Source organism: Petaurus breviceps, unplaced genomic scaffold, assembly GCF_028583685.1.
Source record: "Petaurus breviceps papuanus isolate PSGF00001 unplaced genomic scaffold, PetGlider_PUasm1.0 90865, whole genome shotgun sequence".
NCBI classification, from domain to species: domain Eukaryota; kingdom Metazoa; phylum Chordata; class Mammalia; order Diprotodontia; family Petauridae; genus Petaurus; species Petaurus breviceps.
In genome coordinates, this window is record NW_027187367.1 from 9,816,817 (window position 1) to 9,832,175 (window position 15,359).

At 42.8% G+C, this 15,359-nt stretch overlaps 1 protein-coding gene across 1 annotated transcript in view; it reads left to right on the forward strand.

Moving 5' to 3' along the window:
* DEF6 (DEF6 guanine nucleotide exchange factor) overlaps nt 1-15,359 on the forward strand; it is a 46,917-nt gene that overhangs the window by 25,105 nt on the left and 6,453 nt on the right. Inside the window, exons 4-7 of the mRNA XM_069073511.1 lie at nt 7,132-7,359; nt 7,450-7,596; nt 9,847-9,955; nt 11,007-11,305. Of these exons, the coding sequence (XP_068929612.1) occupies nt 7,132-7,359; nt 7,450-7,596; nt 9,847-9,955; nt 11,007-11,305 (783 nt within the window). The remainder of the gene's footprint in view (nt 1-7,131; nt 7,360-7,449; nt 7,597-9,846; nt 9,956-11,006; nt 11,306-15,359) is intronic.

Here is a 15,359-nt window from a genome sequence, read left to right on the forward strand (position 1 = left end):
GTGTGTGTGTGTGTGTGTGTGTGTGTGTGTGTGTGTGTGTGTGTGTGTGTGTGTGTAATGGAGAAAAGGCCAATTGTCTGGACCGAAGACTATAAGAGAGGGAGCATGTCCTTCTGAAATGAGGCTGGGAGGATGGATTGGGGCCAGGTTGTATAGGGCCCTACAAGCTAAACAGAGGAACTCAATGTTTGATCCTAGAGGCAATAGAAACCAATGGATATGATGGAGTAGGGGAATTACATGGTCAGATCTTCGATTAAGGAAAATCACTTTAATTATTTTTGTTTAGTCATTTTTCAGTTTTGTGTGACTTTGTGACCCCATTTGGAGATTTTCTTGGCAAAGATATTGTGAAGTGGTTTGCCATTTCCTTCTTTAGCTCATTTTATAGGTGAGGCAAGGCCATCTCCAATCATCCTGATCTATATCTGGCCACTGGATCCAGATGGCTCTGGAGGAGAAAAGTGAGGCTGGTGACCTTACACAGCTCTCCCTCACTTAAATCCAACTCATTTGCAAGTGAATCACCTTCCTGATGTCATGGTCCTCTTTGAGAATTAAAGGACAAACAACCACCTTATAGATGAGAGAACTGAGGCAAACAGATTTAAATGATTTACCTAGGTTCACCTAGCTAGTAAGTATCTGAGGACAGATTTAAACAGATGAGTCTTCCTGATGCCAGGCTTGGGGCTCTTTGCACTGCACCACCTAGCTACTATTTAATCATTTAGTGCTCTTCAAATCCTAAAATGTTTAAAGGGGCCTTAGAAACCGTTTGGCCCAAACTCCTATCGTCAGGTTAAAAAGATAAGGTGTGTCGAATGAATTGGCCTATTTGTTTTCCTCATACTCTGTGCTTCATCTCTGATCTCCATGCCTTTGTCCTGGCTGTCCCCTACACCTGGTATGCTCTTCCACCTCACCTCTGCCTCTTAGTTTCCACGGCTTTCTTCAAAACTCAGCTCAAATCTTACCTTCTACAAGAGTCCCTTCTAGCTGTTAGTCATGCATTTCCCTCTGAGATTACTTTCTATTCAGTATGTACATATCATGTATGTCTTTGTTTATTTTCATGTCAGACAACATACAAGCACCTTGAGAGCAGGGCTGTTTGTTTATTTTTTTTTTTTTTAAGCAATTGGGGTTAAGTAACTTGCTCAAAGTTTTTTTGTGTGGGTGTTAAGTATCTGAGGCCGACACCGATCCCTGGTCTCCTGACTCTAGGGCCAGCACTCTTACTCACTGCGCCACCTGGCCACTCCTAGCAGGGCTGTTTTTGCCCTCCCACCTTTTTTTGTATTTCCAGTGTTTGGCACATTACCAGGGCTTAATGAACTGAGTTGCTCAGAATCTGCCTGCCTCAAGTCTCTTCCCACTTCAATCCATCTACCACTCAGCAGTCAAAATAATCTTCCCAAAGCACAGGTCTGACCATGTCATCTCACTATCCAGTAAACTTTAGTGACTCCCTTTCACTTCTGGGATCAAATAAAAAATCCTTTCTTTGGTATTCAAATTCCTTCACACCTTGGCCCCGTCTTACTTTTCCAGGCTCCCTGCACCTTACTCACCTCCACATACTCTGACATCCAATGGCTGTGACCTCCTCAGCGGTCCTCCCATGAGATACTCCCATCTTCAGACTCCGGGCATTTTCTCCAGCTGTGCCCCATGCCTGGAATGCCTCCTTCCTCATCTCCACCTCCTGCCTTCTTTCAAGTTCCAGTTAAAATCCTACTTGTACAGGAAGCCTATCCTGATTGTCTTTAATGCTAGTACATTCCCTCTATGGATTATCTCCAGTTTATCCCATCTATATCTCGTTTGTACATCAGCTGTTTTCAGATTGTCTCCCTAATTAGACTGTGAGCACCTTGAGAGCAGGGACTGCCTTCAGCCTTTTTTTGTATCCCCAGTGCCTAGCACAGTACCCTACACAAAGTAGGAACTTAATAAATGCTCATTGACTGATTGACATAGTAATTAGTGGCAGAATGATTACTCAATCTCCCCAATCCATTTATTTTTCTACTATATCGTTCTTATTTTTCTATTAAAAGCTACTAGATAGGTCATGGATGGGGAGGAGGCCTGTGTGTTAGGGTGGGGTGGAGCTAGGTTTTAAAGGAACAAGGTGGGTTTTCAGCCCCGTTGACCAGAGCTGTCTCTTATTAAGTTGCTTTCTATGACCTGCCCTGAAATCGTCAGCAACTTTGTGCGCAGCAGCAGGATACATGTAGCCCAACCACTTCCTGTTCCTCTGCAAGAGGCTTTCTTGGCCCCGTCCTGTGCCCCACCCTCTCTCCCCTCCCACCGCCAGTCCCCTCATTTTCCCTCCCAGTGGTAGACTGATGTAATGGAAAAAGAGACTTGGGCTGTGGTCCCAGCTGTCCCAAACTCTATCGTGTGACCTTGGGCAAGTAATTTCCCCCTTTAGGGCCTCAGTTTCCTTTCCTATAACTTGAGGAGGTCAGACTATAAGATATCTAAGGTCCTTTCCTGTTCTAACTTTCAACGATTTACATCTATTTATTAAAAATCTACCTACTTCCTGTTTTGCATGTTTTTTCACATGTTTAATTGATGTCATACTGCTTGCCTTCTCAGTGGGTAGGGGAAGGACTGTAGGGAAGGAGAGAATTTGGAACTTAAAATTTTAAAAAAGGATGTTATAAATGAATAATAATATATTTTTGGAAAGTAAAAAAAAATAATTAAAACCTATTTCCTCCTGCTTTTCCAAACTTTTGCTACTTTCCTCCTCTCACTGAATTTTACAACAATTCAGAAACACTGACCTATTTGCTTTTGTCATACACTATGCTTCATCTCCAGCCCCCACATCTTTGTCCTGGTTAGACTCTACTCTTGACATGATCTTCCTCCCCATTTCTGCCTCTTAGTTTTTGCTTTATTTAAGATTCAGCTCAAATCTCACATTCTGTAGAAGACCTTAGCTGTTAATAGTACCTCCTTCTCTGAGATGGCTGACTTTCCATCCACTTTGTACATATCATGTATGTCCTTATTTATTTTCATTTCTGCCTCCCCAGTGCTTAACACAGTGCTTGGTACATCACTGGTGCTTAATAAATACTTGTTGACTGACTGGCTAACCAACAGTCATGACGTCAGTCATGAACCACTGAGAACATGAGAACATTAATTAGTCCCTGCCCATCAGGGAAGCAGCACATGGGTGGTGGTGTTCAGTTGTTTCCATCGTGTCTGACTTTCCAGGACTCCATTTGGGGTTTTCTTGTTAAAGATGCTAGATTGGTTTGCCATTTCCTTCTCTGGCTCATTTTACAGATGAGGAAACGGAGGCAAACAGGGTTAAGTGACTTGCCCAGGGTCACACAGGAGTTAGTGTCTGTGACCACATTTTAACACGGGAAGATGAGTCTTTCTGACTCTAGGTTCAGCACTCTATCCATTGTGCCACTTAGCTTGGCCTGGAAAGGGAGGAGAGGAGAGAAGCGAGACAATTGGCCAGGAGGTAGTTGCAGTAGCCCAGTAAAGAGGCCACAAAGGTTCATTCTAGAGGAAATAGAATGGAGGGGAAAGATATGAGATGTTGTGAGGGAGAATCAACAGGACTTATCAACTAATTGGATTTATGAGAGACGGAAGAATCAGATGCCTTAGTGACTGGAAGGGCAGTAGAATAAACAGCAATAGGGAAATGAGGAGGAGGGGCTGGTTTGGGGGGAAAGATGATAGGCCTACTTTTGGACATTTGAGCTTGAAGCAGGGGATTCAGGTAAAAAAATCTCCAGCTGGCAATTTTCAATGCTAAGATAGAGCTCCAGAATTCAGAGGTGGAGCTTAGACTGAGGAGTCTTCTGCATTTTGTTCAGTCTTTTCAGTCACATTCAATTCTTTGTGACCCCTTATGGGCTTTTCTTGGCAATGATACTGGAGTGGTTTGACATTTCCTTCTCCAGTTCGTTTTACAGATGAGGAAACTGAGGCAAATGGGGTGACGTGGCTAGCAAGTGTCTGAGGCCACATTTGAACTCAAGAGGATGAGTCTTCCTGACTCCAGGGCCCAGCACTCTATGTGCTGGGACACGTAGCTGCCCATAGTCATCTTCATAGAGGTGATAATTGAAACATGGGTGTGGTTGAGGTTACAGAAAGAGAAGTGAAGATGTCCACTGATAGACAGTTGAGGGTTACTCACACTTGAGGAATTAGAGGGGAATGGAAACAGAGAAAGATTAGTCGGAGTTGAGGGTGGGGGCAGCAGTGCTGATGTATTAAAACATGCCTTTATAAGTCAAGCCAACAAGCACTTATGAAAGGCCTCCTATGTGCCTAGCTCTGTGCAATGCTACATGCCAGAGTCACAATGAAAGGCAAATTTTTGGTCCCTGTTCTCAAGGAACTCACCATGTAAGAGAGAGACTATATACAAACCACTATGTGTAAATAAGACATATAAACGGGATAAATTGGAGATCCTCTCAGAGGGAAGGAGAGATTATTCAGAAGGAGGGGACAAACAGTAAGATGCAACAGGAAAATGAACAATGGAAAAAAGGCTGTTAGATGAGGCAGCGAGGAAGTCAGGGGGGACCTTGAATACAGCAATTTCAGGAGAGAACTGGGGATGGAAAACCAGATTGCCAGAGTGGAAAGGTTGGGTTATAAATCCCCACAGTAGCCTCCTGATTCTTTCCCCTGCTTCAAGAATCTTTCCAATATAAATGCCATACAACTACCAGAGTGATTGTTATAAAACTTGTCTGACCATTTTTCGCTCTCCCTTAGGCAAAAAAACTTGCTACCTCTAGAATTAAATATAAACTACATTTCAGGGCATTTAAAGTTCTTCATCTTCACCACCACCACCCCCATCATCGTCATCATCATCATCATAGCTAACATAAGCATAGTGCTCTAAGGTTTACAAAGCTATTTACATATATCATCTCATTTGAACCTCCCAACTAGCCTTTGAAGTAGTTTGGAGATGAGCAACCTGAGGTTGAGAAAGGTTAAGTGACTTACCTAGGGTCACAGGTATCTAAAGTCCAGCCTTCTTGGCCCCAACTATGGCAACTTCCTATCTTACATATTACTGGCTTCCATGTGTTCTCCTATATACAGCAGTAATTTTTTTTAATAGATATCTTTCAGTTATTCTTTTTTTTTTTTTTTTGCTTTTTGGAGGGTGGAAGGCAGGGCAATTGGGGTTAAGTAACTTGCCCAAGGTCACACGGCTGGTAAGTGTTAAGTGTCTAAGGCCGGATTTGAACTTAGGTCCTCCTGACTCCAGGGCCAGTGCTCTATTCACTGTGCCATCTAACCACCCTTCCTTCATTTATTCTTAAAGAATTAAACAAGAACTATTTTCTGGCATCCCTCAATGTTTTCTGTGTTTTTAGATTAGGTGGAAGTGAAGATTCTAGCCACAGCATGATACCTTTTAAAAAAAAATTAATTTATGAAATAATGGAAGCATTTCCACAATATAGTATAATTTTTAAAAGATGATTGCATATCAGATTGAAAATCTACTATGCACAACTTGCTATTCCTTTTAAATATAGGATAAAGTTATCATGTAACTTTCTTTTTTTTTCTCCCCCCTCACTAGATGGCTACCATTAGACACAAATATGTATTTATGTGTAAAGTCCTATACATACTTCTATTTATCAGTTCTTTCTCTGAATATAGATAGCATCTTCCTTCATAGGTCCTTTGTAGTTAATTTGGGTATTTATGATAGTCAAAATGACTGAACAAGTTGTGGCATATATTCCTATACAGCAGTATTCGCACACTTCCTCCCATACAGCTTTTTATCTCTCATCTCTATTTGTTTGCACTGGCTGTGTCCCTTGTCAAGAATGCTGTCCTTTAGGGGCGGCTAGGTGGTGCAGTGAATAGAGCACCGGCCCTGGAGTCAGGAGGACCTGGGTTGAGATCCGGCCTCAGACACTTAACACAAAAAATAGCAGTGTGACCTTGGGCAAGTCACTTAACCCCAATTGCCCTCCAAAAAGAAAAAAAAAAAAGAACGCTCTCATTCCCTACCTCCACCTCTCAGGACTCCTGACTTCCTTCAAGGCTTAGCTCATAGCCTACCTTCCACACTAGGCCTTTCCTGGCATCCCAGCTATTTATTGTCATTATTTCTTTAAGCAGAAAGGAAAGAAATTCAGGTTGAAGTGCATGGGGATTGGATAGAGCTCTGAAAAGAGCTGGGTCTCCTGGAGGGTCTCACTAGTCATAGAATCATAGATTGTCAGAGGAACCTTAGAACTGGGCATACCATGGTGTAATGAAAAGGGCACTGGGTCTGATATCATTGTACTTGACTTCAAATCCCACTTGTGATACCTTTTACCTGTGTGACCTTGGGCAAATATCATTAACTTCCCTGGTTTTCTTACCTGTAAAATGAAGTGCTTGGCCTTTGAGTTCTCTCCCAATTTATAAACCAATAATCTTGTGATTTTAGAGTGACTAGGTGGCACAGTGGATAGAGTACCTGCCCTGAAGTCAGGAAGACTCATCTTCCTGAATTCCAGTCTGACCTCAGACACTTTCTAACTAATGTACGACCCTGGGCAAGTCACTTAACCCTATTTGTCTCAGTTTCCTCGAATGTAAAATGAGCTGGAGAAAGAAATGGCAAACCAAAAATTCCAGTATCTTTACCAAGAAAACCCCAAATGGGGTTACAAAGAGTTGGACACAACTAAAAAAAGACTGAATTGAACAATCCCTTAATAATTATTAATAATAATAATGATCACAGCTAGCATTTTTTTTTGCAAAGCACTTTATAAATATCACTTTTATCCTCACAATTATTCCTCAGTCTGTCATTATCCCCATTTTACAGATGAGGAAACTGAGGTGGACAGGAACTGAGATGGACTTGCCCAGGGTCACATAGCCAGTAGGTATTAGAGGCAGGTTTTGAGTTACATTCCTCCTGACTTCGAGGTTCAGTGTTCTATCTGTCTTGATGAAGCATGAATAGTCCCTGGCTCTTAGCAATCCTGGCCTCTCCTTTCCACTTAAGCCTTTGGTTCACTGGGTCGCTGGTACTCTACATGTATCCTCTGGCCTGATTGCCCTCTCTCATTGGTTCTCTCACCCTCCCAGGTAGAATATCTACTGAAGAAGGTCCACAGCAGCATGAGCCTAGAACTGGGATTTGGGGAGTTGGAAGAGCTGCTGGCCCAGGAGGGCCAATCTCCCGGTGGTCTGAGCGTCTGGCAATTCCTGGAACTCATCAACTCGGGCCGCTGCCTACGTGGTGTGGCCCAAGACACACTCAGCATGGCCATCCATGAGGTCTACCAGGAGCTTATCCAAGATGTGCTTAAGCAGGTGAGACAGGGAGGGAAAGGGCACTGACCAGGGACGGGCTGAGGAGGGGGAAAGAACAAAGACTCAGCAGCATCCCTATTTCCCCTGCAGGGCTACCTGTGGAAGAGGGGCCATCTGAGGCGCAACTGGGCAGAGCGGTGGTTCCAGCTATTGCCAGGCAGCCTATGTTACTACGGGAGTGAGGAGTGTAAGGAAAAGAGGGGTACCATTCTCCTGGACACCCAGTGCTGTGTGGAGGTGAGGAGCCAGCAGAAAAAGGGGGAGATCTGGGCCTCAATTTCCTCTTCTGTAAAATGAGAGAATAGGAATAGACTCTGATTCTGCCTTTTACATAAATTTCTAGAGATTGTCTGAGCTTTGGGACCAACTTAGAGGCAAGGGCTGGGCAACCCAGAGGAATAGGGGTGGTCAGGGGTAGGGATGGGGGAAGGGACACAATTGATGGGTAGACTAAGAGTCAGAAGAATGAAAAGGATTTGGGGATATTTTATTACTGTGGTTGTTGTTCAGTCTTGTCTGACTCTTTGTGACCCCATTTGGACTTTTTTTTTTTTGCTTTTTGGAGGGCAATTGGGGTTAAGTGACTTGCCCAAGGTCACACGGCTAGTTTTTGTGTTAAGTGTCTGAGGCCAGATTTGAACTCAGGTCCTCCTGACACCAGGGCCGGTGCTCTATTCACTGTGCCACTTAGCCGCCCCCATTTGGACTTTTCTAGGCAAACATACTAGAGTGGTTTGCATCTCCTTCTCCAGCTCATTTTGCAAATGAGGAAACTGAGGCAAACAGGGTTAAGTGACTTGCCCAGGGTCACATAGCTAATAAGTATCTAAGACTGGATTTGAACTTGGGTCTTCCTGACTCCAGGTCTGGCACCCTGTCACCTAGCTGCTTTTAGTACTGTGAAGCAGAGGGCTAAATCGGTATCTGAAGACCAGGACCAAGGAAAAGCCTAGAATAGGCAAGGCTACCAACCTTTTGGTGTCCCAATTCAATGGGAACTGAGTACCTACTTAAAGTACTTACGGTGTGCCCAGAACTGTACATACCACTGTATGTGGTGCATACAAAGCAGTATATAAGAAACTATCCCTAGGGACGGCTAAGTGGCGCAGTGAATAGAGCACCAGCCCTGGAGTCAGGAGATCCTGAGTTCAAATCTAGCCTCAGACACTTAACACAAAAACTAGCTGTGTGACCTTGGGCAAGTCACTTAACCCCAATTGCCCTCCAAAAAAAAAAAAGAAACTATCCCTGCTCTCATGGAGCTCATAAGCTGATCTATTTGGGGAATGTCTAGCATGGTGCCTTCCTTCATTTTATTATTTCCCATTTTTCTTATATGTAGTGTATGCATACATGTTTGTCATCTCCCCCATTAGACTGCAAGCTCCTTGAGGACAGGGACTGTCTTTTGCCTCTTTTTGTGTCTTCAGTACTTAGCATAGTGCCTGGCACAAACTAGTGTTTAATAAATGCTTATTGATTGATTAATGGTGGAAAGAGGCCCTGGTCTTTCAGAGGAAGACGAGTTCAAATCCTGACTGACATTCACTAGCTATGTGACCCTGGGGAAAATGATTTATTTTTTAATAAAAACATTTTTAATAATAATAAATATATATAAATAATAAAATATTTAATAAAAACATTTTAATAATAAACATTTTAAAGAAAAATGCCTATTTCTTCATATGGAAAATGAGAATAATAAATAGAGATAATTCTATTACCTCACAGAGCTGTTGGGAGGGAGAGGGAAGAAGTTCATCCTTTTTCATAAAGTACAATAGGAATATAAGCTATTATTACATATGTAATATATATATATGTGTATGTGTGTATATATATATGTATTAGGGAGACAGCATAGGACAAGGAAATAAGTCAGAGGACCTGGGTTCAAATTTGATCTTCTGACACTAGCTAGGTGACCTTGAGCAAATCACTGCTCCTCTCTGGGCTTCAGTTTCCTCATCTGTAAAATGAGAAGGTAGATTAGACAGCCTCCAAACAAGGTATAGATGAGGGGTTCTTAGCCTGGGTTTGTGAACTTTTAAAAAATTATTGTATTGATGACTATTTCAACATAATTGATCTCTTTTATAATCCTATTATATTCAATGTTACACATTTAAAAACATTATTCTGAGAAGGGATCATAGGTTTCACCAGAATGCCAAAGTTTGCTATTATCACCCTCATTGTACAGATGGGGAAACTTGGGGGATCCAAGACCCCCCAAAAGTCTATATAAGCTCCTGGTTTAGATGTAAGAGCCTATGAACATGCAAAGATAACTCTCACTATAAGTCAGTATATAAATGCCAATTGTGTGGTGCTCTAGGAGCCCAAGAGAGAAAAAGATCACTGTGGGCTGTACTGGTCAAGACAGTCTTCCCCTCAGAGGAAGACTGACCAAGGATCAGCCCAGGGTGATCAGTCAGACCACGGTGACGTGAGGAGGGATGATCCATCTCCCCCAACCAGGTGCTACCTGACCGGGACGGGAAACGCTGCATGTTCTGTGTGAAGACGGCAACACGCACGTATGAAATGAGCGCTTCAGACACCCGTCAGCGCCAGGAGTGGACAGCAGGTCAGTTCTGTGATCTAATAACGAAAAAAGTACTCGTTATAACAATAAGGAAATTGGAATTCTGGCCTCAGGTCTGCCACGGACTAGAAAAGCAAAACCATGTAACCTTGTCAGTTGCCTCATCTGTAAAATGGGCATCATAAGGCTTTAATCGGCTCAGAGTAGGGGGTGGATCCAGATAATAATAAGAATAATAGATAACATTTACATATTGCTTAAGGGATTACAAAGCGCTTTTATTACCACTACTATTACTACTGATACTACCACTACCATCACTACTACTCTTGCTGCTATTACCACCATTATTGTTGTTGTCCAGTGGTATTCAATATTTCTTGATCCTGGACCATAGCATGCTAATGGCGTTTTCTTGGCAAAGATACTAGAGTGATTTGTCATTTCCTTCTCCAGTGGGTTAAGGTAAACAGAAGTTAAGTGACCTGGCCAGGGTCACACAGCTAATAAGTGTCTAAAGCTACATTTGAACTGAGGTCTTCCTGACTTCCAGTCCAGCATTCTATCCACTGAGCTATCTAGCTGCCACTACTACTACTACTACTACTAACTACTCTTCCTCCTCCTCCTAGGCATTTATATAGTGCTCTAAGGTTTGCAAGGCATATTACAAATATCTAATCTTATTCTAACAATACCCTGGCAGGTAGGTGCTATTACCACCTCCATTGTGTAGATGGGGAAACTGAACCAGAGGGATTAAGTGACTTGCCCAGGGTCACATGTCAAAGGCCAAATTTGAACTCAAGTCTTCATAATTCCAGGTCTAACCCTCTATTCATTGAAGCACGTGCCTATATGTATAAGATGATGTCTCAAGGACCCTTCTGGCTCTGAAATCTGTCATTCTCTAGTCCCTTTCTGAGCATCCCATGTAGCCCAGACCTCTCAGCCTACCTACCTCCTGATCCTAGGCTCCCTGGCTGCTGAACCTTAGTCTCTAGCCTGAACCATGTGCCCAGTTCCCCTCACTGCACCGGGCATTGGTTGCTCTGTCCCTGACCGACCCCTGTGGCTCCTGCTGCCTCCTCAGCAATCCAGACGGCAATCCGGCTGCAGGCTGAGGGAAAGACCTCCCTTCACAAGGACCTGAAACAGAAACGCAGGGAACAGCGCGAACAGCGGGAGCGGCGCCGGCTGGCCAAGGAGGAGGAGATGCTTCGGCTTCAGCAGCTGCAGGAGGAGAAGGAGAGGAAGCTGCAGGAGCTGGAGCTGCTGCAGGAAGCACAGAGACAGGCTGAACGGCTGCTGCAGGAGGAGGAGGAGCGGAGGCGCAGCCAGCACCGTGAGCTCCAGGAGGCGCTAGAAGAGCAGCTGCGGGAGGCAGAGCAGGTGAGTGGGCTGAGTGGGATCTGAGCCCGCACCACTCCGTGGCAATGGGAAGTGACGGGTGATGTAGTTGGAGTCCCGGGAGCTGAATGCGAATCCAGGCTCTTACACTTAAACTGTGTGACTTGGGTCAAGTCTGAGCCTCAGTTTCCTTTGTCAAAGTTGGAGTTTGACAAAGATCAAAGCTTTCAAATACTCTGCTGCAAAACTCCAGAGTGCAGACCGGACCAGATTAAAATGTAATTGTGAAATGTTTTGCTGTTGTTATTGTTCAGTCATGTCTGACCTCATTACCCCATTTGGAATTTTCTTGGCAAAGATACTGGAGAGGTTGCCATTTCCTTTTCCAACTTATAGATGAGGAAACTGAGGCAAACAGGATTAAGTGACTTGCCCAGAGTCACACAGATAGTGTTGATGGCTACATTTGAACTCAGGCCTGGGCAGTGCCAACTAGTTGCCCCATGGGAAATGTTTCACAAAATAAATTACAATTCAATACAAAATAGATAATGTTAATGACTTGTCCAAGTCCACATGGCTAGTTTTGTGTGTGTTAAGTGTCTGAGGCTGTATTTGAACTCAGGTCCTTTTGACTCCAGGGCTGGTGCTCTATTCACTGTGCCACCTACCTGCCCTGATAATGTTAATTTGTGGGGGTTTAAAGTCAATATATGGTCTTCAGGGATCTCTTTCTATTTGGTATGGACACAAACTGTAATCCTGTTATCCATTCTTGAGAAATTAGGGGATTAGGGAGCTATGTTGGGAGGTAGGGATGGTGATGTTGATGTCTGAGAAGAATTGTGGGAAAGGGTATGATTTGGGTCTCTTCTCCTTACCTGGGAACTTACTCTCTTTCCATTCCCCTCAGAACTTGATTCCCCTTATATCTCTGCCCATTCCTGAGGCTAACTACCTAGGCTCTTACAATTGAGATATAGACTATTTAACACTAATAACCTAACCCAGTAAACAGAGCCAATTGTAGGAACATGGATTTATAGCTAAAAGGGACGTCAGAGACGATCTAGTCCAGCCTCATCATTCTGAGATCCAGAAAGGAGTAGTAGATGTGGGATAGTAAACTCTGGGTTCAAACCCAAATTCTCTGACTCCTGAGGCAGTGTTCTTCTCATTGGACATAGAATCAGAAAGATGTGGATTCTAACCCCCATTTCTGCCACTTATTAGGTGTGTGTCCTTGACCAAATCACTTTTATTCTCTGGACAGTATCCTCATCTGTAAAAATGAATATTTGTCAGATTGTGTCCCTGGAGTCTTGATTTTGTATCTCCAGAGTCTTTTTTTTTTTTTTAAAGCAATTGGGGTTAAGTAACTTGCCCAAGGTTACACGACCAGTTTTTGTGTGTGTGTGGGTGGGTGGGTGTTAAGTATCTGAGGATGGAACTGATCCTGGGTCCTCCTAACTCCGGGGCCATCACTCTTACTCACTGCGCCACCTGGCCACCCCTATCCCCAGAGTCTTAAACATCATAGATCATAGATGTAGAATCATACTTACTGCTCTGTCTTCTCTACTTCACTAACTCATTCTGGCCACATTTCCTTGACCTTATTCAGCTGTTGGGAGACTATGGAGTTGAGCTGTATTCCTTCCCTAAAGGAATTTCTGAGATTTCATAGTCCAGAGGTGTCAAATACATACCAGGTTGAAATGTAATTGGAAAATATTTAACAAAATAAATTAAAATATAATAAGACAATGTTAATTTGTGGTTTTCTGAGTCAGTATGTGGGCCAGTAGGTATCCTTATGTGTGGTCTAGTGCCCCCCCCAATTTCCATTTGAGTTTAACACCACTGCTGTAGTCTAACAGCCTCATTTGACAAGTGAAGAAACTGAGGCCCAGAGAGGTTAAGTCATTTGTCTAAAGGTACACAGGTAGTGGGAGGGATGTAAATGTCTGCAAATGAAGTGCTCTTTCCAGGATGTGTTCTTCCCCCTTCAGTGCCAAACTGCCCCTCACAGTTGTTGTTTAGTCGTGTTTGACTATTCATGACCCCATTTGGAGTTTTTTGGCAAAGATACTGGAGTGTTTTGCTGTTTCCTTCTTCAACTCATTTTACAGATGAGGAAACTGAGGCAAATGGGGTCAAGTGACTTGCCCAGAGTCATACAGCTAGTAAGTGTCTGAGGCCAGATTTTATTTTATTTTATTTATTTATTTTTTTAAAGCAATCGGGGTTAAGTAACTTGCTCAAGGTTACATGGCCAGGTGTTTCTGGGTGGGTGCTAAGTGTCTGAGCCCAGGATTCGATCTCCAGGTCTTCTCAACACTGGAGCCGGTGCTCTTACTCGCTGTGCTACCTGGCCGCCCCATGAGGCCAGATTTTAAATTAAAAAGATGTCTTCCTGATTCCGGGTTCAGCACTCAATCCACTGCACCACCTAGCTGCCCCAATTGGTAGGCAGCCACTAAATGTTTTTTCAATTCAATTCAGTGAATTTAGTTCACCATGTATAGTATATATGAAGAATTATGATCATTATTACTAGTACTTCAACATTTCAAGGATCCATAATTCTATTGTTGTGGACTTTTCCTTCACTGATGCAGACTGCAGCCCCTTTGGGCCTGGGGGGATGGTTTAAATAGTTGCTGGGGACCAGACCCTTGTGAACAAAGCACAGGGGCTAATTAGCCCTTATGAACTTAGCTAGACTGATTCTTGGACTGTAACAATAACATATTGTTACTAGGACTGCCTTTAAAGCTCTTCTGGTCTGAATGAATTTATTAAGCACCATGCCTGGCACTGTGCTAAACAAATACTAGAGATATAAAGATGAAAGTGAAAATAGTTTCTTCTCTCAAGGAGCTTATAGTCTAGGGGTAGGGGAAGGATACCACATATATGTATAAAGATATCTGGGGATAAAAGACAAGGGGACACACTTCACCAAAGTAAAGGGAAAAGGACCTATTTGTACAAAAATATTTATAGCAGTTCTTTTTGTGGTGGCAAAGAACTGGAAATTGAAGGGCTGCCCATCAACTGGGGATGGTTAAACAAGTGTGGTATATGATTGTGATGGAATCCTTTTGTACTATAAGAAATGATGAGCAGTATGGTTTCAGAAAAACCTGGGAAGAGTTATATGAACTGATGCAAAATGAACTGAGCAGAACCTGGAAAACATTATTCACAGTAAGAACAAGATTGTAGGGATGACTGGCTGTGAAAAATTTAGTGACTTTGATCAAGAGTTGATCAAATTGATCAACTAAGACAATTCCAAAGGACTTAAGATGAAAAATGCCATCCATCTCCAGATGATGAGTTCTGAATTCAGATGGAAGCTTTTTTTTTCACTTGGGTTGTTTGGGGGTATTTTGTCTGCATTTTCTTTTGCGACATGGCTAATATGGAAATATGTTTTGCATGACTTCACATACATAATCAATAAATCAATCGATTATATTGATTATAAAATTGTTTGCCTTCTCAAGGAGGGGGGAAGGGCAGGAGGGAAGGAGAGAATTTGAAACAAAACTTTTTTTTAATGTGAAAAAAATGTACATGTAATTGGAAATATTTTATTATTTTTTTATTTTTATTTTTTTAAAGCAATTGGGATTAAGTAACTTGTTCAAGGTTACATGGCCAGTTATTTCTGGGTGTGGTGGTATCTGAGCCCAGTTCCCAGGTTATCCCAACTCTGGGGCCAGTGCTCTTACTCACTGCACCACCTGGCCTCCCCTAGAAATATTTAATGAAATAAAAATATGTTTCAAAAAAAAGAATCTGGGATCTTGGGATCTCTTCCATGTCACCATAAGACATCTCAGGAGGACCTTTGCAGCAGATTATTATGGCACAGGCTGTTGTTCCCCCTGTGCCTAGAATGAAATTTCTCCTAATTTCTGCCTCTCAGAATTCCTCCTTTTCTTTAAGGCTCAGCTCAAATACCAATACTTCTACATCATCTTCTCCAGCTACTAAAATCTTTCCCCCTAAATCATTTGCCTTTGTAGCCTCAGATTTCTCTCTCTCTCTCTCTCTCTCTCTCTCTCTCTCTCTCTCTCTCTCT